This window comes from Natator depressus, chromosome 1 (genome assembly GCF_965152275.1).
Source record: "Natator depressus isolate rNatDep1 chromosome 1, rNatDep2.hap1, whole genome shotgun sequence".
Taxonomy (NCBI): Eukaryota; Metazoa; Chordata; order Testudines; family Cheloniidae; genus Natator; species Natator depressus.
Window position 1 is genome coordinate 239,806,620 of NC_134234.1, and position 25,632 is coordinate 239,832,251.

At 43.5% G+C, this 25,632-nt stretch overlaps 1 protein-coding gene across 6 annotated transcripts in view; it reads right to left on the reverse strand.

Moving 5' to 3' along the window:
* Window positions 1–16,050, reverse strand: part of WNK1 (WNK lysine deficient protein kinase 1) — a 165,217-nt gene extending 149,167 nt beyond the window's left edge. For 2 of the 6 annotated variants that reach the window (XM_074939008.1, XM_074939003.1), the window contains exon 1: window positions 15,007–16,046. In XM_074939008.1, coding sequence (XP_074795109.1) covers window positions 15,007–15,783 — 777 coding nt within the window. In that variant the 5' untranslated portion in view covers window positions 15,784–16,046. Of the gene's footprint in view, window positions 1–15,006 lie in introns of all 6 variants that reach the window. The other 4 variants (XM_074939013.1, XM_074939026.1, XM_074938996.1 and 1 more) reach the window with 3 other exon arrangements.
* Window positions 16,051–25,632: the final 9,582 nt, after the last annotated feature.

Here is a 25,632-nt window from a genome sequence, read left to right on the forward strand (position 1 = left end):
CTCTTTGCTAACCTAGTTATTGGAAGCTTTACCGTATGAATATATTGGTGTAGTTGAATAGGGATTAAGGAAAGCCGAAGCAGGAAGGAAAAGAATGTTGAAAAGTCACTTGTCTTGAGAAAAAGATTGATTTTGTTAAGTGACAGCGTCAGGACAGGAAAAGATCTGTGCACAACAGAGGTTAAAAGAACTGTGGCAGGTTTAAAAAGGACTACTATGAAGTGATGAGGGAATTGTTAAAGGAAATAAGCTGAGACACAAGCACCCACCGGCTGTGGTGTCTTAAGTTAGTCCCGCCTAGGTTAGCCTCAGGGATGGCAAGCCTTTAGGTAGGAGACTGGGTTTGAAATCCTTTTTAAATCTTAAATTATTTTAACATATAGTAACAAAAAACAATACTTTGATTTTAAGAAGGCTGTTTTGTCACTGAACACTACTGGTCACAGACTCAGAAGAACTGCAGATGTCAGAACTCAGTCAGATGGATAAGCACAACTAATACATAGGGTATCATTGCCTAGGGACTGGACTAAGAGTAAGTATGGAATTCCACCACAGGAAGGTAAAGGCATGAGGTCTGACACCTGAATGGGTGCACTCAGAAACCACAAAAGGGGACATGTGCCACTACCCCTGTAACCATGAGTCCATTTCTGAAATTTGTAGGGCAACTACGTGGAGCATAGTCCACACTTTTGAGGAGACACTAATCTTCACAGGAATCTTCCAGATCAGATCCGTATCAGATCCCACAACCACGTAGCGCTACTCCTCTAGGATTCTGTATTGGCGAAGGAAATTAGGAGTTGAGCCCTTCATGCCTTTAGATAGGGAGGTCACTGGTTTGGGCCCCAAAGAACACTGCTGACCAGCTGAATCCAATCTCACACACAGAGGATGCATGCACATCAAGAATGGAATCCATGTGGACAAAAAAAATCTCAAAAAACTATATAGTTAATGTAAGATAGGTAACTTTTTCTTATCAAGCCAGTGAATACTGGCAAACTAAAGGGAACCAGTTATGGTTAATGCTTGCACATGATTTATTTTTAGAAGGTAGTCTGCTACAGAACCATACATTCAAGAGCACCTTTAGGAGTATCCCTTTCAGCCAGATGAAACTTTACAAGGTTGGCTCTTTTGCTTACTTCAAAATTCTGACAGCTATTAAGTTCAACTGGAACAGGATTAGTCCCATCTCCCTCCACCCCACACCCTAGCTTTTAGCATGAGCACATTACTATTCTGGGGAGGAAGGGCAGAAGAAGCAAGAACTAAATTAATTGTTCTGATCATTTCAGTCTTCACTAGCCAAGAACCACAGCCTCACACATTTGTCTTCACAAGAACTATTCTACTAAATTAATGACCACGGCCATTCTCCCATTAAAGGCTTTTTTCAACCATTTACTTGGTACTTAACTTTTTATGGCACTTAGTTTCACATTATGTTCAGCAGTGCATGTAACACATGGCCAATGGCGATTTGCAGTCTCCCAAACCCCGTTCCCAAAACTAATGAATAAATTAAGTCTCATTTACAGTCTGAGGGAAGCAGATACCTTCCTTAACCTGAAAAATAAAAGTTGACCCCTCCATTTATCAATGTCAGGTAGACTCATTAAAAAAAGATTTCTGTTGATAAGTGGCTCCTTGCTATTTACAACTAAATAAAGTCAGGCATCCCTGTCTTTCCTTAAATGTAACTCATTTAGGGCTATATCAGTAGTTTTCAGTTGAAGAGGGAGACTGAACAATGCCAGAAGAGTCCACCCCCAAAACTAAGAATAGTATAGTGACAGATGGACTCTGAAAGCGGGGAGGCAGGGAAGGAGTTTAAGTTACTTAACAGCAACCTCTCTGGCTGCTTTAGAAACAGCATCAATGGCTTCTCATCCTCCAACAGCCCACAGGACGTGGTCACTATGAGGACTTATGGCTCGAAAAGAGGATTTTCTGAGGAATGATGGAAGGTGGAACTCACAGTTCTAAGAGGGCCCACTTCACCCTCTTCCCCCAACAAAAAAAACAAAAACAATGTGTGTTATTGAGTCTTGCCAGTAACAAAAGCTGCTCATTAGTTTTATTTCACCAAAACAGTTCTGGAACTGTCAAATATTTTCTCCAATTTTGTTAAAGCAATGCCTACAGTCCTAGAAAGTGACGCCTTAGCTACTAACCTTAGAGCTTGATTACTTACAGCTGTTGCACTGAATATTTACATTTGAAACAACTGACATATTTCCATCCCATCCTAATGACGTGAGTATGACTATTCAAAATGGCAAACTACAGCTACTTCCACACCAAACTCAGGGAATTGGAAAAGAAATTGCTGAGTTTGACTGCCATTGACCTCTCCCTCCTCCCCCCCAAAAAGAGAGAAAATTCAGCTATTGCTTATGTTTTGGTCATCTGAAAAGTAAGAGAAGGCAGATCTGAAATACGATATCCTTTCAGCTACAGTCCAGTCTAGTACATGGATTTTTTTTTTCCCCGTTCCTAGAAAAAAATGTGAGGAGGGGGGAGAAGCAAGGATAAGTAGTAGATTCTTGGGGAAAGAAGCAGCCTACTGAAATACAACTGTGGATTAGATTACAAGCTGGTAGTTTTAAATTTGGAAGCACATAGATCTAAGTGTCAAGACATCTATACAGGTGTGAACTGCAGTCACAACTTCTGTGAATACCACAATTCCATAGCTGCAGAATCCACTTTCTTCCACAGAATGGTCACCACAGGAAAAAAATATTCCCTGATCTGCCAAGTGGCTGTGGAGGGACTAAATGCAGATTCATGATGGGCAGTCCTGGGGACAAAGCACTATTTCAGGCACCATCCAGATACCTTTCCTTGCTCACACTTTTGACGGAGGCAAGCAGCATGTTGCTTGAAATAGGTGAGAAACCAGAAGAGAAATCTCTCCTGCATCTTTCTCCTGGGTAAAAGTAGATGCTATACCTACAGGCCAACATTACCCCCACCATCACCACAGAAAGTAAGGAGGGGATTCATGCAAAGGAGAGCGGGGGGGGGGGGGGGGAAATCTTTCTGCACATTTAAAAAAAAACTGTCATCTAACTCCCTCCCCCCAAAACACAAGCTGAAATCCCTCATATTCAGATTCCATTCCCATCCCAAGCGACAAAAAGCCCTACACCACCACCGATCCAGCAGACAAAAGCCACTCACTTAGTTCCCTCCCCTATTTCTAAATCTTCCTTGTCCACTGTGATTGCCCTCCACAATGCAGTTACGCATTGTTTGAGCTTCAACTGGAATTTGGCAGTAAGTTAGAAAAAGTTGAAGTGAATAGAATGTTACTTATTTTCAACAAGTTTTTAAAAGCATAACAAGGTAACTATTGTAATTTGATATTTAATTTGAGAAAGTTTACTATTAAGTGGGATGTGAATATATATATATTAATTGTGAGTTTTACTGTCCAAATAACTACAGAATAGTTATCCACTGTAGTTTTACAAGTTGAAATTAAAGTTCCCACAACTAAGTAATTCTACTGCTTTGCAGAATTTGTCACTGGCCACCGAAGAATATAGGTCCAAACAGGGCCCTGGCTAGATTAGAGAATTCTTCCCTCGACCTAGCTACTGCCTCTAGGAGAGATGGATTACATAAGCCAATCGGGGAACCTCTCCCATCGGCATAAGTACTATCTTCACTGAAGCACTGCCCCAGTGTAGCTGCACTGCTGTAGCATTTTAAGTGTAGATAAGCCCTTCAAGTAGGGAAGCATGGAGTGTGGGAACCTACTAGCACCAACCAGAATTTCTTGCCAAGTCTTAAAACCCAGCATATGTACGGGTTCATTAAAATTCAGCAACATTGTAATGGTTAATCAGCGTCTTAACCGGTGGTCACTAGATCGCAGTTGTTTTGTCCCAAGTTCTCAAGAGAAAAGGGATAGGTCAAGTACCATTATTTGGCTGAAGGAAACAATGTACAAAGTAAGACTTTTTATGATTGGAAGAGTCTCCCCATTTTTCCACTTGACCCAAATGTGGGGGAGCAACATTAAGTAGTTTAATTGTAACTACAAGACAGTTTCTATTTAACACTTGTGCCCTTCATCAGTACACTCAACGTGTTCTCTTTAGAGGTTTCAGAGAGGTCAAAACCACCATGCAGTTTTCTACGAATTTTCTAGTCATTTAGCACTAACCAATACATGGATATTGCTGCAAGACTAAGTGTTTCGTTTTCTCCCCAATTAAATAAACTGCTTCATAGACATCTAATTATAATTGCTTTAAATCTCACCTTGTGCAAAAGATGAGCCATACAGCTCGCTCTATAATATGTGATCAGAGGCAAAACACATTAACAGGACAATCCAGTAAGTCACCAGACATTCTAATTAACTTTGCCTGACCCTGGTACCACACATTTTGGAAATTCCGAGTGCATGTATAACTGCAGTGCTTCTCATGTTCAAAGTCTTTCACAAATATTAAATCCACAATAGCCTTGTCAGAGTCAAATAAGCCTGAGCCTGATTTTATATGGGTAAATGCAGGCACGACAAGATTAAGTGACTTAATCAAAATCTGTGAGAGTCACTGAAGCTAGGAGCAGAACCTGAAGTTGAAGTTTTAGTCTAGAAGTTTGAGCACAAGCAGCAGATGCTTATTTTCATGTAGACTAGCAATTTTCACATTTGAACATTTACTGGCAGATTTATGCCATCCTGGTTCACACATTTTAAAGTGTTAAGGTTTTTTTTGTTTTTAAAGACAAGACCATATAAAATGTGGAACTGTTTGCAATTCTCCAACTTTCTCTTTCAAATGCTTCATCAGCTTTCAAAGTTTCTTATGAGGAATTGCACAGTCAGCAGCACTGGGTCATAACTAGTTTTATTTTCAGGTCTCTAATATCTGGACAGCAGACCTCACTTCTATTTTACACTTTGGATAAAAGGAGCTTCAACTGCTATGAGTCCCCAAGCCTAAGACAAATAAAGTCTCAGGTTGGAAAGATGAGATTTGTTTGGATGATTTCCCTAGTTTTAATGAAACATTAGCTATAAGATTGGACATTTGTCCTATTTCAAGCAAGTGCCATCACATGTATTAAAGCCTCTAAAAAAATAAGTCATTTTGCCAGTCAAATTGAGAGTGCAGCAAGAGAACCAGTTTTCTTTTCTTCCCGCTCAGTATTTTAAATATTGTCTACACCTGGTCCATGACAGGCACTTTATATTCCTTCCTGTCTGTCTTTATATACGTTGGGAAAGTATTACAGCACACTTCTCTTAACTATAGAAGCTGCTTGACACTTTGAAGATTACTAATCTGGCAGAGGTACCAAAAAAGCAGAGAGTTGTGGTTTTTTGTTTTTTTAAACAAGAGTTGCTGTACTCAAGGTTGAAAGCATCTTTACTTTGTAAGTCGTCTAAAAAGACTATTTTAGCTCTGGTATACTAGAAATTGAGAAGCTTTGTGAAAAATGCAAATCACAGGCTATTACAATAGTGCCCACATGTAAGGCCTGGTCTACACACAGTAAGATCACCAGACATTCCCTCACATAAAGATTTTACGATTTAAGGCCCTTGGAAGAAGCTTCCGAAGATCAGAAGACTGAAAACTTACCAAATAGACAATAAAAGAAGTCATCTGTCATACCAAGTCATTAAGTTTTGCCCTGTCCAATGCAATATGAAAAGAGACTTAGGGCTTATCTACACCATGTTTTCACCCACACTAGAGGAGTGTAAGTTTTAGTGCTCACTGGAGTGTCATGCACTAACTTGTACATGTGGACCTTGCTGGAAAGCATGAAGAGTTCCCTTGTGCTCGTTAATGTAGTCTCAAAATGAGCACTTTTTCTAGAACATTAATTTCAACAGCTCTTAAAGCTTCAGGCAGCAACTGATGTTTTAAACACCATGTTGCATAGAGCAGCCCAGAGCCAATCCACACAACAAAGGGCAACACCAACCCAGAGCCCTTTCTACCCTGGGATCAACAATGGGGACCACTAATTTACAGCTGAGCCATGTAAAGCACAGAAATTTTAGTGCAGACAAGTCCTAGAATGCATTTGCACTCCAGAACCAGGCCTTTCACCACTCCCACTCTAGAAAAATTCCATAGTAATGTATTTTTTTCTGATGAAGGGGAATATAGTGTTTTGTGTATGTCTCCAGGGCACAAGCCTGGGCAAATGATATGGAGGCCCTGAGTTGCCCATGCATCAGGACCCCCTTCTGGACGTCACCAGTAAAATCCAGTGGAGAAGAAACACCAATACATCTAGTACCTGATCTGCTGCAGGAGTTGTCAGAAAGATACTGAATTCTATTCCAGATTTTCTATCTGAGTTTACTCTCATAACCTTACATTCTTCCGAGTTCACCTATAAGACAGTGGGGCTTTTCTGTCAGGAGTTGCTCCCTTAGCCTGTTATGTATCTGAACAGCAAAATCTCATCATAAAATTTGAATTGGCCTGTAGTTTCCATCAAGATGAAAAATGCAAGTGTCCACGGTAAAATTTTCAGATGCAAACACCTTAGAAAAGGCCAAGCCATTTTCAGATTAGCAGCTGAATCAATAAGCAAGTGAAGGATGTTTGTGGTTTTTTCACTAAAAAAGAAGGCGCGAAAAGGAAACTAGAGCTCACTCTGCCATCAGCTACTTTAATTTTTGCTGTTAAGTTTCCAGCACACTACATGCTTCTGGTAAATCTGACAACTCACTAAACCAGTGAATTGTATGCTATTTTCTGCATGTGACCAGCATTAGGTTTCCTCCAACGACCACTCTATACACAATAGCTCCCTACTTGCCTAGATCCCGAGTGCAATACTGAAGTGAAAAATATTGCTGGAAGCTCAACATGGGAGATTTCTAACAAATTCAGTCAGTTTTCCCACCAGTATTTCTGATGTAGTTAACCTACAGTGAGACAGAACGAGGTCTGCATTCAGTAAGTCTCAACTGCTCCCTTCAACTCAAATTAGACATAATTTCTCATGGTTCCTTCCCCTGCCTAAAAGTATCTGATGTTGAGTGGGTCCAAGCCAGCTGAAAACAGCACAGATCATTTCAGCATAGAGTACCTACAGGATTTCCGAAGCTAATGCTTCCGATATATGCATAACTCTTGATGAAACAGGTTTATTCAGAAAAAAATTGCTGTTACCCCAAGGAATGTGGGCAGTGTCTTGAAGTTAAATTGTAAACAGTTGCACCAGGGGAGAGAAAACTAAAAATAGTTGTTTGGTGAAATATATCAAGGCTTTAAGAAATAAAGTCACTCTAAAAGCTCATCTGGAAAATAAAGAAATGCTGACATTCTGTAACATTTAACCAAATCCTAGCAGTAACACAGAAGCTGTTATTAACAGATGTAGGTTACATAAGCATACACAGATGTTTAAATCCTTAAGATAATCGCCTGGATTTCATCTTTTAATAGCAATACTCATATGCTCTAGTTTGTGTCCATCATCTTAACAAGGAGAGAAATAGTCAATGTTTTCATATTGTTCAAGATTCATATGCATTAGTCCAAGCAACTCACCAGAAAGAGTCAGTAAGGCAGAAATGATCCATCTCCTGTTAGGGCAGTTAACACCATAATACAGATCAGCCAGCAAAAAAAAAAAAAAAAAAAAAAAAGAGGCAAGCATAGGTAACTGATACCAATTGAGTAGACGTTTAAAGGCTAAGCAAGACTGTCTGGTCAGACCAGCTGTATTAACAATACCAGACTACAGTCATCTGTCACACATGGTATTGTCTGTCATCCAAATGCATCCCAACACAACTATTCTATCTAACTTATGCCAAAACACTCAAAAACCAAGGGTCCTATCCCTCTACCACCAATGAACAGAGGTATACTACAGATTATGGGCACATTTCACAGTCATTCACTGTATGGGTTCAGGGGGAGAAAAGGCAGACAACTAAAAATGAAAAAAGTATATCTAACTGGCAGGGAAAGAAGCAGATTAGATTCACAACCTATCTTCAGCTACTGGTGTAGCAAAAGTAGGAACTGGTACAGCCATTTAGATAAAGAGGGAGTTGAAAAGTCATGAGACAGAATCTCTCCTTTCTGCATCAGTGGCTTAAGGAGCCCTATTCTCCCATCACAGTCAATGGGAGTTACCCTGCACTGGGAGAATAGGCACTCAATTTGATAGTTATCAAAAGTTTCACAGTCTGTTGACTGCTCATTGACCTAGTTGAAATAAGTCTGTTGGTTCTTGAACTATTCCCATTAGAGTTTCCACATCATAAATCAGCACAGAAAAATTGTGTTGGCTGTCTCAGACATGCCAAGAATTGAAGAGGCTTGGTGGGCCTTCCACCTCATTTTAGTCTTACTGGTAAAATAGAGGGAACAAGCTTGTACTGCTGCTGCCTATCCTGTGAATCACTAGATGGCTCTAGCATCCCAAGTTCAGGCATTTAAAACAGCACTAAACAAGCAGCAGAGGGCACCATATCTCCTTCTGCACGGAAAGTATTACTAGCTTTTTCCCCCACAACAATTCCTTCCTCCCAGCATAAGCCTGCTAACATGCCAGGTTCTCTTATGTGTCACTCAGCAGTACCTGGTCATTTTAACCAGGAGATGGGCTTCAAAATAAGGATATATGTTCTGCAGTCTGCTAAATTTCCACTTTTCAGGTAAGCTCAGACACATCAATGCAAGCTTAAGCTCAGACTTGAAATTTTAAGTTACAGTCCTGACTTACAATTGAAAGTCTAATAAGAGCTCTCCCACCTACACCCCAATATTCTCAAAGTTTTCTTCTACTGAAAAATCCTTGATCACTTTAAAAAAAAATCCAAGTATTTTAAGAGCATTTTCTAAGAAACCTTGACAATAATGCAGTCTGGAGTGAGCCAGAGATCTTTAGCTAGCTGCAGAATGTTTCTTTAACAGCATGCCCACTCTGTTGTGAATGAAGAATGCCATGAACGTGCACCTTTTCTTGCACCCCTTAGAGCATGCGTCTCAACAATTCTGGGCAAGACACCTTGGAATGCCTTAAAACCACTTGGTGGGGCACTAGGCTAAGGGTCAGATCAGATGACAATGTAAAGGGTCCACAAGGATGGTGGATGACCCAATTTGGATTGTCCTGGTGATCATCCTCTTCCCTCCCAGTCATCCCTAGCCAGTCAGTTAATGACTTATTCTAGGAAGGGTTAAATCTAGGCACTCTCTGTGGTGTATCTTCACATGATCATGCTGAATTCATAAGTGCTGCACACAGTTATATGCATTCAAGTTTATGAAAAGACAAATAAACTTTAGTGGGTATATTACCTCCATCGTAAGGTCCTTCAGCATTTTCCTATACTTGACTGGGCAATTGTCTCAAGTTATATACGATTGCCAAAAAAAAAAAAAATCTAGTGCTTTAATGCCATTACTTTGACAGTGAACCTCATTTCTTTTGTATCCATCCAGTTAAAACTACACAAGTAATACTAGGTAGGCACAGTAACGTAGGACTTGCCATACTAGATCGAAGTCAATTTACGTCCAGTATCCCGTTTCTGATAATGACCCATTATCAGACGCTTCAGATGAAGGTGAAAGAAACCCACAGTATGCAGATGTGAGATCATCTGCCCCCTATATAGATCTCATCCCCATCTCTAGCAGTTAGAGACTGGTTTAAACCTAAAGCATGAGAATAAATATCATCAATAGCAAATTTTGGAAGCGATAACTTTGGATATTCTTGATCTCCAGAATAGTTCCTCAGTTTGGAGCAACATACTTGTCCTCTGTAGTGTCCCATCTCCCACATGGAGACGCCTCAAACTGTGTTCTTTTACATGGGAAAAGAACTGCCTTCTTCCAAATTAGGTTGGGAATTTGACAAAGATGCTTTGCTGCCCCAGAACATTTCAATGTCATCATAGACCATGCACTTGTTTAGACACTTAGTAAATGCACTTTTGACATATGCCTTGATAAGAACCTCACCAACACAACACTAGCTGTTGAATCAACAGACAAGCTAGTAGCAGCATTTAAAGTCCTGGGAAAGCGCAGTGGCAAAAGTCAGCCCAAAAATTAATTGGAGTAAAAGCAAAATTCTTCCAGTTGATTACTCTGAACACTGAGTGCTCAAGCACCTTAATGGGCAGCCACCCAAGACTGTCAGTGATTTCATCAACCTTGCCTTTGGCGTCAGTAACACGGGCAGCATTGAGAAAGCATTGCAAAAGCACAGTCAGTAGTGGGGCACCTCATTAAGAGCATCTTTTGGAAACCAACCACCCTGCTAAGTAGGGAGATGAGGCTAAGCATATACAATGATTTGGTGGTCAGTATTCTGAAACATGAGACTGAAAAATGGCCTCTCACTGTCATGATTGAAAAGAAGTTGGACACCATTCAAGTAAAGCATGTCCAAATAATCAAAAGCCTCAAGGGAGACAAATTCAAGTTGAATGAAGAGATCTGTTTTCTAACTAAACAGGTCCTACTTTCTCAAATGGTCGCCCAACACACTCTCATGTGGTATGTTCATCTGCTCTGAATGCCTACCAACTTCTCTCCAAGAAACATCTTCTACTATGATCCAATGAAAGCAGATGAAAGACACGCCCTGTAAGACCTAAAAACCCATCTCTTACTGGCATCCTACCCCGTAATCCACCAGATCTGGCTCAGGACAGAACGTCATGGAGGCTCATAATACATTCAGTGACCCTAAACTGTCCAAGCAACAGCATGAGAACGAACCAGTCTGCACAGACTGGCAAATTAACTAACACCCACCGCACTTTCATGTTTATCAGTATTAGTGCTCTTTCACAAGTGATCAATTCCCATAGCAATCCAACATCACTCGGAAGATTCTCAGTTCAAACCAGTTATGCTGCAGGTCTGTGTTATTTGATGAACTTAAGTAGACTACACAATCCCACTCAAAACTGACTCAATGAGAGGAAAGAAGGGACTTACCTGGAGGTTCACAGACCACACCTAAGACTTAGTTTACATGAATAATCAACTGCAACTGTGACTTCCTCTGACCTACAGTTACTCAATAATATAGAGTTAAGTTTAATGTAACAAGAATAAGGCATCATGTATTCCTCCTAGTAGCAATGCCACTTGAACCAAAAGAGGCTGTTCAAAAATGAAAAACAATTCTTAACTATCAGATTAACCAGCCACGTTATGGAGTTACACACAGCTATTTTCCCCTCTTTCAATTATTGCCATTCCATTCACAAGGAGATATTTAACTGATTTTGTGCTTGCCATCTACATCATGAAGCCTATGAGAGTGCTGACCCTAACTGCATCTAGAAAGAGGTTGTGACACATCCAATTATGACAATGGAAGATGCACTTCAATCCATGTAACCAGTGGAAGAAGAATAACAGAAGTGAGAACCAAGCATTTGGAGCAAAGCCAAAATATGCTACAAGGCTGCTTAGTGGTCTACCATTGAATCACTACCAGAGCCTCCAGATCACAGATTCCCACTTCCCTGTATAAGGAAAGAAAAAACAGAAATTTCACCCACGTTTCCTACCTGAAAAAAGGGAGAACTGCCATTAAGCTACACATCTGTAGCTTTTGGAGAACCAAAAATACATTTATTTTTCCATTTATGCTACAATTCTCAGCCTGACAGACACAAGGTACACCACCATGCGGTCATCCAGCCTTCTGAAAGACATGGTCAGATTTTCCAAAGTGACTTGGGAAAATAAGTCATTTTGAAAAATGGATTTAAGTATCTACATTCCTTTTGAAAAATGAGACACTCCCAAAAATTTTACCCTTGATCTCCCTACCTGGTTCCTAGTTTAGAGTCAAAGACAGATGTGTCATCCAGTTAGAAACCCCACAGTTAAACAGACATTCTACTGCCAAGTCCATTCTAGGCTTGCCTGCGTAATACACCAAATCCTTGAATGCTCTAGCAGGAGTGTCCTCAGTGCTATATAATTTGAACACTTCATGATGAAAAATATTTAACAATTTTGATAAACAGTAAAAAGATTGGCATTTTAGCCTTTCCTATCAGCAAAGATGTTTCAGATAACTTAGGCATTAAATGTATACTCAAAAGACTATAAGTTAAATACATATAGAAGTTTTGGTAGGCTTCCATACACTGCATTTGCAGTTTTTCCCCCATCACGTGCCCTGCAAATAAGAACTGTGATGTTTCATTCCTCTATCATCTTTTCAAATTGCGTGATACCATGTATGTAGCAAGTTTTACTTACACCATGTTAGGCTGCTATATCATGCAAACGAGCGTCAGCCAGAAAACAGTGTCTGTGGCTACACACTATGCTTAAGTAAATTCTTACCAAGTTCAGATGTGACTTATTGTGGTAGCACTGGATACAAAAAAAACCTCCTGAACTAAAGGGACACCTGCCATGCTCATCATCTCTCCTATGTCTAGAATGCCCTTTCAGCTCCCAAATTACATAGCAGTGCTAGTGTTGAGCTCTAGAAATAAACTGAACATTTTGGACAGGGTTCTTTTCAAAAGAAAAAGATTTAATTCTTTGAATTTCTTCCCCAACCTTACTAGGTTCAACTATAGACAAGAGGTAGCTATTGTATTTTCATATAATACTTTTCAAAGCACCAAAATGATGAAAAGTTTAAGCACAAATTGATCACAAAGTCAAGACAGCCCTAAAAGAATCAGAGCTCATTTGTGCTCACAAAAGAAATTAATCCACCTGAGGTTGGCAAAGAGTTCACTAATTCCTCCTCTCTGCAACACTCCTTGAATCAGTAGATCCTTATAAAGTGTCAGTTCATCTTTGCAAAGCCGTACAGTTGAGTCTGAGTGAAGTGAGCAGACCAAGAAAACTTCAATGTAACTGACAGAACAGCAATGACATCCTCCTATAATTACTGAAGTTAATGTGTAGTATCACTGCAGAGTCCCTCTCCAGTCAAAACTGAAGACAGTGAGGAATCAGCAGATTCATGGCCTTAAAATATCCTATGTACCATGCATCACAGGCTCTCATTTCTGTAGTTGCTAGTTTATTTCTACTGCCTACAGGACAATTCTCTGTTCATGCCCTGTACCTTTGTCACTCACCCTGTGGAGTTATCACACAGTTGGTACTAAAACTGCAAACTGTAGAATATAAGTAATAATGTAATCTACAAACCACTCATGAATTCCAGTTAGGTTTTGCTGGAGGGCTATCACCCTTTTCTTACTCTGTAAAGATTTTCTTCCCCCTGTTTTACATTGTTATTCCAACAATTATGTTATTTTTGAAGTGTCTGATAAAAGAATGTTTAACTTCAAAATCTGTTAAGTCTGTTTATAAAACAGACTTATTTGTAAATAAAAAGTATGTGATGTTTCTATTAGCCAATTTGTTCCTGTAGTACCCCAAAACCATTAGTACATTCTGACTGTCATATCATCTGCTGAAGTCAGAAATTATCACTACCAAGCTGACAATCATTTCAGGACAATAAACAATACCTGAATATTAAGATGAATCTGAGTGTAACTCAAAGAGCCTTTTAAACAGAGAATAAGGTTAGGATTTCAAATCAAAATTACATCAGACTGCATACAGAAAACAGATAACGCACCACTCAGACTGCGCCTTGAAAATTTAAGTAGCGCCTAGCATCTGACTGGGCATCAACTATTAAACATAGACAGGACTAACAACAATACCCTGAGTACACTGCTAGGTCTTATGATTTGTTTAAGAGAAAAGAAAAAAAAACTTGCAAAGCTATTACCACAAACCTATTAGGTATGTGGTGATGCATAGCTACCCAGGACACTGGCAGAGATGTCATTTGCTTTCAAAATGCATGCTATGAATACAAGCTGAGGATGGTCTCAGTCATTTTTCAGTTTTACTGTGACAGTAGGTAAGTTGCTCTGTGGAGGAGAAAGAATTTTGGCACATGAGATACTGCAGCCATTCAGGAAAGAGCACTGAGATCATGCACTTCATCCCTCAGAAGCAATGGGGAAGATTATTTTCCACTGCTGCCTTTCTTCTGCCCCCTCCAATTTTTCAAGACCAGAGACTCTCCATTCCCCTATTTCAGATATTTGTAACTGGTAGGCCAAGCTCTACCCTCCCCCTTAACCTTGTTGCACAGCAACCTCTCATTCAGTTATACATGCTCCAACTCGCCATGGAGCTGAAGTTGCTGCTGTTGCCATCATGAGACTGGGGTTCGGCACAGCCTTAGCTCTGTCGAAGCGAAGAGCTGGCACGTACGGCAACGTCTTTGTACCAGTTTAACCAGATAGTTACCTGGAAAGGTTGAATTTTAGCCTTCACAGTTTTACAAAAAGCAAGCATTTACTTCCCAATGTATCAACAGGCAGCCATGGGACTTAGGCTGAACTACTGGGGATTGATTCATACTACACTACCAGCTCAAGTTTAATTTTACATTGGTTGGTTTACCTCTGTATTATGTGCACTTTGCTAGCATATTTCTTGAGTATCTCCTGTAAAATGACGTAAGCTACACATGCAAGTGTTTCCCCTACCTCATACATTTCTCTTAAATTAATGTAAAATGCCAATCCTCTGAAAAAAATATTTTAGCTGGAGGTAGACTTGAACTAGGCTTCAACAAGTGTGAATGCTAATTTTATAGCTTGAACCCCTTTATCTGGACTCCCTCAGGTAAAGGATTTTGTGCAACACTCCAAATTACCTTTAGAAGACATGAAGGCTAAGTGCTCCAGCAGACTCAAAGAGGTTACTGATTCTGAAGACTCAGCACTTGGACAACCTCATAGAGGCGAAGAGGCCTTTAGGGAATCAAACAGGCAGCCTAGCTCATGGGAGGAGTTGCTCCCTCCATTCAAGGAATGGCTGGCTGGGTGGCACCTAGGGAAAACTGTGTCCCCCATCCCTAAGGACAGCTGACCTGTCATCTGAGGATCCTACCCTTCTCTTGAGGCTAGGAGCAGGGGAGTGACTGTGCTTGGGGAATTTGCACCTCTTTTACCTGTAGTTCACACCAGGCAACTTCCACCGTAGTCTCGGTGTCCAACCCCTTGTAGACTGTTTTGAAGGAGCCTCTTCCAATCTCAATATCGAATTTGAGGAAGCGGCCGTCAAGAGAGAAGCCCACCGCCTTGGTCTCGAGCTCCTCGATATCCTCTTGTTGTCGGTTCCGCCCCTCCTGGAGCTCCCGGCTGGCGGTGACCGCGCTGCCTACCGTGCTAATAGGGAGTAGGGGGGTGGCTTCCTCTGCCTCTCCTTTGGGCAGTAGCGGGGCGGTGTCCTCTGCTGCAGCGGGCTCCTGAATGGGTTGTTCCTCGGGGGGAAGCGACAGAGACGGCTGCTGCAACAGTAGCAGGGGGACGTGGGTGACAGAGATGCAGGAGGCCTGGATAGCTGGCTCAGGAGGGGAGCCCAGCACCGGGGTGATACTCCCGGGAGTGGCGACGGCCGGGGGTGCTGCGGGCTGCAAGCTAGGCAGCTCCAGAGCTGTAGCATTGGAGTCGCAGATCACGCTACGGCGGAAGAAGCGGTGCTCGGTGGCTGCAGCCCCACGACTGTCCTTGTCCATGGTGTGGCGGCGGCGCCGGTATTCCTCGCTCCGGCCCCCGCCTCCCACCTCGCCGCCTGCTCCTCCGGCCCCCGAGCCATCATGGTCAGCGACGGCTCCTAGCTTCTCCCCCACGGAGCTGTCCGAGCTAGAGCCGTTCTTGGGCGGAGGCGGCGGGGGAGCCAGGAAGCGGGGGGCCAGGTTGCTGCTCCCTACGGCGCCCTCCGACATGGTGCTGCGGGGCTCTGGGTAGCGCTGCTGAGAGGATGCGGGGTGGGAGGTGTCACTGAGCGGGGAGCGCGTCCGGCTGCGGCTGCAACAGAGGAGGGTCCCAAGGGCTCCTCACAGCGGGGCTTGGCGGCGGCGGCGGCTGAGCCAGCGGCGGGGTGGGTCCCTGCTTAGCGTCCACATCCATCCTGCCGCGGGGAGCCGTGCAGCGGGGCCGACATGGAGCGACAGCAGCGGGGCCAGGACACGGGACTAGGGGGGAGAAGTCGAGAGGAGCCCGAGGCAGGTGCCGGGCCGGGAGCAGCCGCTGGCCGCCCGGAGCGGGACAGCCCAGCTGCTCTCGGAGAGGAAAAGCGACCGGCCCCCCCGGGCTGGGAAGCGGGTCAGGCCCAGGCCGGGAAGCGGCTGCGCCGGGGGCGCAGGCCCCGCACACCCCTGCCGCGAGAGGGGAGGGCAGGCCCGGCACGCCCCGCCTGGGGGGAGAAGCGCGGCCCGGTCACTCAGGGGAGCTCTCGCCTCACACGGCGCCCATGGCGACCTCGGCCTCCTCCCGGTAGGAAGTAACCGCTCGCCGCGGGGCCGGCCCCCTCGCTGCCTGCCGGCGCCTCACAGGGAGCCGGAAACCCCCCTCGCTGGTCTCTCACCGGGGCCGCCCGCGAAGCCGCCGCCGCCGCCTCCTCCTCCGCCTCCTCCGCAAGGCCCCGGCCCGGGGAACCCGGGTGTCTCCCTCGCGAGGGTAGGGGGGAGGAGCCGCTGCGCCCGGCCCGGCTAATTCTCCGCGCTAAATGGCGACTAGCGCCCGAAACCGACAGACATAGACAGCCCCGTGGAGCACGCCCCCTCCTCCGACCCCGTTCTGCGCCTGCGCTATAGCGCCGCGCTTCCTGGGAATGGTAGTTTTTTCATCCCTCCTCTGAGGGAACAGAAACGCAGTTAACCTACAACTCCCATCGCGCACTGCGCTGATGCACGGCATCACGGGAATTGTAGTTTCCTTCTTGCGGGCTACTTACAGCTCGAGCTTGGCTGCTCCTCACACAATACTGTGGTAGAAGCTGTGCTAACTGGGGCAGGGCAGGAAGAGAGGGGAGGGAATCATTACATATGGATTAATTCTCGGAGAAGAAAGGAATCTCTCATCATAGTCAGTCGACTCAGGGCTACAATGCAATATAAATTATATGCTTTAATAGATTGAATGCTACTGTTTTCAAACCTGCCCCCAACTCTCAGGGTTCTTTTTCAAAATCTAAAAGCAATGAAAATGTTTCCATGATTTGTTTTTATACATTAAAAGAAAAATAGTTTTTATCTAACCAAAAAGGATTCAGGGCTAGCTCCTCAGCTGGTGTGAATTGGCATAGCAATGCAAAACAGGCCCTTCAACTAGTAACAGTTCCCACTCTGAAGCAGTTTCTCCAGCCCACACATCACAGCAAGCAACTAGTGCCTGAGACAGAAAATGAGTATAAACAAAAGTGAAACTGACCCATGTATTTTCATTTGTACATGCTGAGCACAATGGAAAAAGATAAACAAACAGTATAAATAGCGAAGGGTATGATAGATTTTAAATTCAATTTTCATAACAAGGTGTTACATGTAACCATACAAGTACAATATATTTTAAATATATGATTTTTAATCTGCCTGTGGGCTCAATCCTGCAAGATGAGCTCAGCATTTAGGTATATGCTTGATTTCAGCTATGAGGGAAGTTAACCATTAAACACATCATTTGCTGGATCGGGGCCAAAGTGTTCAGCACCTTGCAGGATCAAGCCCTGAGTCCCTTAAAAGTGCTGTTGCAAGTTCCCCTCCTACAATGAACAATTTTTGCTGTATGTATTATCAGGCATTTAGCTTCATATTTTTAACCAGGCCTCTAGCAGGTCTCCCATTTTGCTTCCACAAAACCATAGGCACGTATAATTGTGGAAGCTGTGTTGCACCCACAATTATTTATTTATTTTGTAGTCACAGTTTAGGTCACTTGGACTTGTGACCACATATAAGTGACCTAAACTGCAGGAGCAAATAACTGTTGTGCAAAAGTGTGCCCCCAATTATTTTGCAGATCCAAAAAGGCTAGCATTCTTAAATCTGACCCTTAAAAATTATCATTAGTCTAACTGTCACAGTTTGAGACTCAACCCCAGTTATTATAGTTCAAATGGGGAAGATATAACACTCAGAATAGAAAGAGAAGCCAGCATGAACATTCACACAGATCAGGAACTTCCAGAGAGTAAGAGACACTGGTAGAAACTACTCATGTGCTTTATTTATAAAGTACTCATCCTTTGTATAATGCACCAAGACCAAACTTTTTTTCTTACACAGAACAGCAATATATTAAAGTGAATGGGACTACTCTCATGAGTAAAGTAAAAGGGTTTGGACCCAAGTCTTTTATGCAACTGCATTTTTTAAATTACTGTAATAGAAATATTTTTGGAGATTTTTCTGTATAAACTATAGATTTTATATTGGACAAATTAACATATGTATTTCAAATACATCATTAAAAATAAGTTTAAAACCAACTAATATTAGGAAATTGTGAATTACATCTCCCACAGAGAGGTCCTGATTGAGTCTCTGTGCCTACACAGAACACTAGTGACTTTCAGGTGGTCCACAACACTGAACAATACATAACACTGAACTTGATGTGAGAGTGATTCTCTCACATACATACAGTCTTTATAGATGTTGATTGTAATACTGCACTACAAATGGAGCACCCATTATTTTCTGTATATCCATATACATATCTTATTAATAATAAAAATAATAATACAAATATATAAATAATGAAATTCAACTAATTGCAAAGGGCCCATGTAAAGTCGTACTTGCACCACATAGATCCTTATGGGTGGTGGGGCAGGATTTGCCTATAAGTATAGAAAGTGCCCCTCCTTTTGCAGTGGAATATGTGCAGCTCCACTGTGCAAAAGAGGGAATAGGATTGGGAAGGTCATACAGAGAGTTTGCAATCCCTGTCCCTGAACAGCATGGAGACCAATCTATGAGGGCTCCAGGTTCAGGTTTGTGTTTGGGAGCCTGGGACAGAGAGTGGACACGGATGGAAGATCCACAGCTATACAGATCTTCTGGTTCTTTTCCTCTTCAGGGAGGGGCGAGCGGGGAAGTACGGTTGCAAGCTATTCCAGCTACTAGGCTGGAGCAGTGGCTGAAGAATGGTTCTGCTGCAGGTCTACGGCCTGGGAGACAAGAATCCTCCTTTCTTGCCTTCCAAAAAGATTCATAGCCCAACCTGTTATCCAGGCTGGGTGCTGAGGAAAAAACATTGATCCTGATTTATCTTTACATTATTCCAGTTTTATGCCAGTGTAACTCTATGAACATAAAGCTGAAATAGCATTGGGATAAATCAAACCTCTTGGTCTTAACACATGGTTTAAGTGGGGCTTACGTGTTGTGTAGGGCTTTGTCTGGGCCCTCTGCTCTGGGATATATGTCACCCACAGCGATTAAATATATTTTCCCAGTGTTAGTTAAGTGAAACCCTTTCACAGAGAACTTTAAGCTTTACAGGGTCTAAACATAAAAGGGCCTGAGGCTGACAAATAAGAAACTGGGAGCATTATGTAAATAAGCATGTCATCCCAAGGGTCTGATTCTGCAAATGCTTAAACTCATGAGTAATCCCACTAAAGTCAAATAGGGTTAATCACCTGAGTCCAATATTTTCAGGACTGACTCCCAAATTTCCTAACTCCTCTCACTAGCACCTCCATTGGTAAGAAGTGGGAGTAGCGCTCTGCCTTTGAAAGGCATAAAATGCCTCCTAGGCATTAAATGGCATGCGGGGACATGCCCCTTGCTATATACATGATGTACAACAGATGTACTTGGTGCTTCCCCTCTTGCAGCACAACCAGCCTGCAGCAGTACCTGCACTAACCTTGGCCCACAAACATCTTCTCTGTGGCTGCTAGCTCTGCCTACTGCCAGGAAATCAGAGGACAGGATGTGGTAGCAAAAGGATGAGGGCAGAACCACTGGCTACATTCATACATGGATCCATGTAATCCTGAGGCTGCAGAAACAGCCATTTAATGGCTTGGAATGGGGAGAACTCTTTTCCCAGTGGAACCCAACAAACTTCATAGAATCATAGAATATCAGGGTTGGAAGGGACCTCAGGATGTCATCTTGTCCAATCCCCTGCTCAAAGCAGGACCAATCCCCAATTTTTGCCCCAGATCCCTAAATAGCCCCCTCAAGGATTGAACTCACAACCCTGGGTTTAGCAGGCCAATGCTCAAACCACTGAGCTATCTCCCCCTCCCTTCCCCAGCCTACAACTTACTCTGGTTTCTCTAGCCGACGGAACTTCAGGATATAGGATTTGGCATTAAATGTTGTATAGTACTGTACATCTGATAGGGCTTGGTGCAGCCCCAAATGAGCTTCATTCTCATGTCCAGCCAAGTTCCACTTGGCCCGGAGGTGAGTGAGAGCAGAGGGGAGGATTAGCACTACCTTTGCTCCTTCCCTTTCCTGGATTCTTCTGGCATCTCATTAGGCCTCTAGAAGGTTATGCAGCTTCAGGACTGACCTAAGTAGCACCTGGCTGCCTATGGCCCCAACGTTTGCTCTCCAGCAACTCCCTCTTTCCTAATCATGGACCCTACCAACTCTCTGCAACAGGGGAAGCAGCACAGAGACATTATGGCATCTCTATGCCATATGGAGATTCCTCCTATACTGGGAGAATTCCTTGGTGGCCAGATTTACCAGTTTTACAGTCCCTTTGCCCAATGGGGCCAGCAAAATGGGCTCATAGCATGAAAGTTAATCTGGCCCATGGCAGCCAATCATAAAACCCTCCCTGTCTTCAAGATGTAGGATCAGGTCCCTGTCAACAATCCATCAACTGTAAAGGGACACTATCAGCTTGAAATATAGCTAATTAAAACAATTCAGTTAAAAGTACTTTCAAGTACTTCAGCTGTCATTAAGATCTTCTGCCAATTTTTGTGGTTTTACAATCAGTTTTCTCTATGTTTTAATAGTATTTTTCTCTCCTGTTGCTGTGGGAAAGACCCACACAAACAACAGAAGAGTCTAACTATAATGTAGAAACTATACAAGGGAAAGACTGCCATTGACTTCAATGGGCTTTTGATTAGGCCCAAAGTGCTGTCACATACATAAAGTAAAAACATATATTTTTTCGCTAATCTGTTCCAATTATAGTCATCTTGTTGTTACTTGTAACAACAATAGATAAAAATAATTCCAATATGCATGTGATTTTAAAGTTGACTGGGACTCTTGAACCAGAAGCTGTTGTTCTGTTTTGTTTCATTTTGTATAATGCAGATTTCATTTGTTATTGGCATTCCTGACTTGCCCATGTGACACAATATTAATGTGAAACAGTTATTATATTTTTCCCACTTATGCAATACCTTACACGGTACAATTGTCTTGTGATTTTACTGCATAATTTAGAAGTTTATTTAAAAATGTGCTTTCTACTATCTCAAAGTTTGATTGCACATTATGGAGCTATGATAGCACTCCATAATTAAGAATGTAACTAACACAATCTTTCCACCACAACTTCCTCAGAACAACTCCTTTCTTCTTGCCTTTTATCATGTCTACACTTCGGTCAGAGTATTTATTTATTTGTTTTTTTTTAAAGCTACAGGTTACTTGGACTTATTTCAGAACTACAAGAACTTGAGTAAGAGTTTCACTTTCTGGAGAGTTTAATTTGTTCAGTATATCACATTTCATTGACATCTTGATTGAAAATCTTCACATTTATTTTATTTCTTTGTCCTTAATGAGGATTAGGGCCTTACAGTCGTGTTGGAAGCTTGGCTGGTTCATTTTAGAAATATTGATTGGAAACTCTGAGAGGCCTCCAGGGTCTCTGATGGACTTAATTAAGTCTCCAAGGTCCCTGGCAGTGTTAATGAAGTCTTCAGTGTCCTACATGGGACTTATGAAGGGTTTACAGACTGCAGAAGCAAAGATAACCTTCAGGACTGTGACACCTGGGAACATAATAATTCCCTGTGGCCTAAGTTCCCTCTAAGTTGCATGGCTGCGCAGAAGGCTATCAAGGGTCGCGCAGGCGCACAGCCACAGGTGCCTGGCCTGGAGAGGAGAGAGGTAGGGGGCGTGCAGGGCTGCGGCGGGGAGAGGCGCTCTCCCCTGGCCCCGGGCTGTTGAGACGAGAGAGGGCTGGGGGGAGTTCTCTCTCCCCACCATAGCCTGCACCCCAAACCCTCATCCCGGGCCCCATCTCAGAGCTCACACTCCCCGCCACAACCCTCACCCTTCTGCACCCCAACCCTCTGCCCTAGCCCTGAGCACCCTTGCACCGCGGGTGACCAGGTGTCTGGTTTTGGACTGGAACACCCGATCAAAAAGGAATCCTGATGGCTCCAATCAGCACCGCTGACCGGGCTGTTGAATGTTCAGTTCACGGCGCCATAGCAGGGCTGGCAGACGCCCTGCTTGCGCCACTCTGTGGCCTGCGTGGCTCCCGGGTCTGGAAGCAGCCAGCATGTCTGGTTCCTAGCTTTAGGGGCTGTCAGGGGCGGTCTGCCTGCTGCCCCGTCCCCCCACCCACAGGCACAGCTCCCATTGGCTGGGTCAGGGCAAGGAAAGAACTAGCGCCACTTGCGAGCGCTCAGCAGGCAGCTGTTGAGGGGTTGCCTGGCACGCACTTCTCCTGCTGCTGCCCAGCCCTCTTCTCCTCGTGCTCCTCGTGTGGCTGGGCTCAAGCTGCAGCACCCAGGAGTTGGAGGAATGTGTACCCCCTTCTCTGAGTGCTGGGAATGGGGCTGCACCCCCATCCCCCTCACTGCATCCCTCCCCGTCCCACCTCCCCCACACACCCATATCTGCATCCCTCCCCGTCCCAACGCCCCTGCACCCCATCCCCCTCACTGCATCTCTCCCCATCCCCCGTCTGCCCCCATCCCCCCATCCCTCCATCATTGCATCCCTCCCCCATCCCAGCCCATCCTGCCCCCCTCACCTACCCATCCCAGCCCTGTACCCCTTACAGCGCTCTCTCACCCATCTTCTTCATTCCCAGAGCTGCCACCCCCATGTCCCTCACAGCATCCCGCCCCGTCCAACCCTCCTGCACCCCCATCCCCCCATCACTGCATCCCTCCCCGTCCCAACCCCCCCCACACTCCCATCCGCCCATCACTGCATCCCTCCCCATCCCAACCCCCCTGCACCCACATCCACCTGACTGCATACGTGTGTATCTGCATGTAGGTGTGGGAGTCAGTTTCTACGGATTTATTTTTATAGGTATTTGGACAAGTGTGCATTTCTGTGGTTGTGCTCTATGGATCTGTATTTGGGCTTCAGGAGGGGGCCTTTAATGGACACATTGCAGCTGTAATAATGTGTGGTCCTAATTCCACACATAAAATGACAATAACTTTCGTGAACAAAAAACAAAAAATATGGAGCTGGTTACGAAAAATGGGAAGAGGGGAGGGAAGGAAATTTCACCTTTGTGAAATTTCATTTTTTTCAAAATTACCCTTTTTGACTATTTTGCTGCCAGCTCTACCATCCTGTAACAAATAAACCCTGAACTTAGCATAATACATCTGTCAAAAAAATAAATATGCCTGTTTGGGCCTTGCAGTGAAAATGAACACATGAGAGAGGATGGGGGAGAGCAAGCAACGGAGGGATGGGGGACGGAGAGATGGGGGATGATCAGGCCTCAGGCAGGGGCAGGGCCTCAGGGAAGGGGCGGGGCAGTGGGCGGGGCAAGTGTGTTTGGTTTTCTGGAATTAGAAAATTGGCAACCCTACCCTCACCCCAAACCCCTCATCCCCAGCCACACCCCAGAGCCCACACCCCAGCCAGAGCCCTCACCCCCTTGCACCCCAATCCTCTGCTTCAGTCCTGCGCCCCCTCCCACAGTCCGAACTCCTCGGCCCCACCCACACCACACATCACCTCCATATTGGTGCACATAACAAAATTCATTCCGCACATGGATGTAAAAAATTAGAGGGAACATTGCCTGTGGCCCAGAGGAACCTGGATAACCCAAGAGTTTATGGTCCTGCAGGGCTTAAAACTCTAAAGAAGTCCCCTATCTATCACCTTTCTTGCCCTTCATAGTTTATAAATTCTGAAGGAACACAGAGTGCACTATGGTTAGAACACCTGCAGAAACTATGAGCTCCACTGGACCAGAGAGAGACAGCAAAATTGGGCCTTACATGAAGTTTATAAGCTTCATACGAGTAGGACTTCAGTAGAGAGTATGTGTTGACTAGAATAAAAAGATGTTGTGAAGAATATGTTAGCTACCACATTCTAATGCTGTAGTGCAGACAAGGGACATTGTACTTTAGCATGTGCTTTCTGGTTGAGTTGAAGTCTAGGTAGGGTCAGCCCTACACCAAATGGCGCTCCAGGCAAGGAGCATCTTCGGCATCTTGTTAAGCTTTTGAACACCTTACAGCACCCAGAGCCTGACATACACACACCCCATCGTGCCACCTCAGGCACTTGCCTGATTCGCCTGCCCTTAAGCCCAGCCCTGAGCCTCGGCTTCCTTCACATTCCTTTGTCTTGTCTGCTGGAAGAAGAAGTGTAATTCTCTCTCTCTTGTCCCTCTCACTCGTTCCTGTTGAGCAAAGAGAGAACTGATCAAAGTTCTTTGTAAACATATATCCCAGCTACCTGAAAGTAACATTGCTCTCAAAGAGCTGGTGCAGCAATGCACATGTGGCTCCTAACCAAAGTCCTTGATTGTCAAAATACAATTTTCAGCAACATTAACAACCATTTTTAGACGGGATCTCTTTGAAGGCTGCATTGCTGGCTACTGGTGGTTTATACTTAATCAAACATTTTCTTTATTATTAATCTATCAACATATCTACAAAAACATGGTCCCTCCAAGGAAACAGAGGTCAAACCACAGGGGAAAACAAGAATATTTTAAAAAACCCCACCTGATATAATACTTACCTGAAATAAAGTTAAATTATTTTTACTGTCCTACTTCAGAGCTACCAAACCATAATGGTAGCCACCTTGATCAAATTCAGTATCTCCTCCACTTTTTATGATAGTTGATTGCTCTGTGTATTATGTGTTTCATCTTCATGCCATGGTTCTCTATGTAGCATGTGTGGCTGGGGAGGGGCACGGGGGAAGGGAGAAGAATGGGGGGCATGCAGCAGCCTGTAACCTTTGATTTATGTATTCCCAATTAATAGTTTACAGATAAGGAATAAAGCCAAAGTGAATTCTTTAAGATTCCAGCCTCTAGGGTGGCTACAGATAATTTAGTTTAATTTAGTGGAGGACTGTGAATGAACACGTGATAAAATGAAAGAATTTATCTAAAACAAAGTAGTTAAAACAAACAGCCATTACAGCATAACCATACACTGCATTTATATTCACACTCTAAGATGAAATGATGCATCTAGAGATTACCAGATCCAGGATAGTAAGAATGGGTATAATCCTTTCTCTAACAGTACCTTTATGTACCTAATCTAAAGTTAGCATGCTACCTTTTTTATAATCAATTATAATAATGCTTCTTAATTAATTAACATTAAATCCACCTTTTACCATAGCTATATTTTCATAATTAAATTTTATACTGTCTCACTGGCTATTTAACATTAAGCATAGTCTTAATTAACATCTGCATAAATGTCACACCAATAATTATCAATATAGATAGCATTTTCCAAAATATTAATGTTTTATTTAAAACACTGTAAAAACCAGCTAGGATCAAAACATGTTTACAACATGACCTGAGGTTATGCTCTCACTTAGCTCTAATTT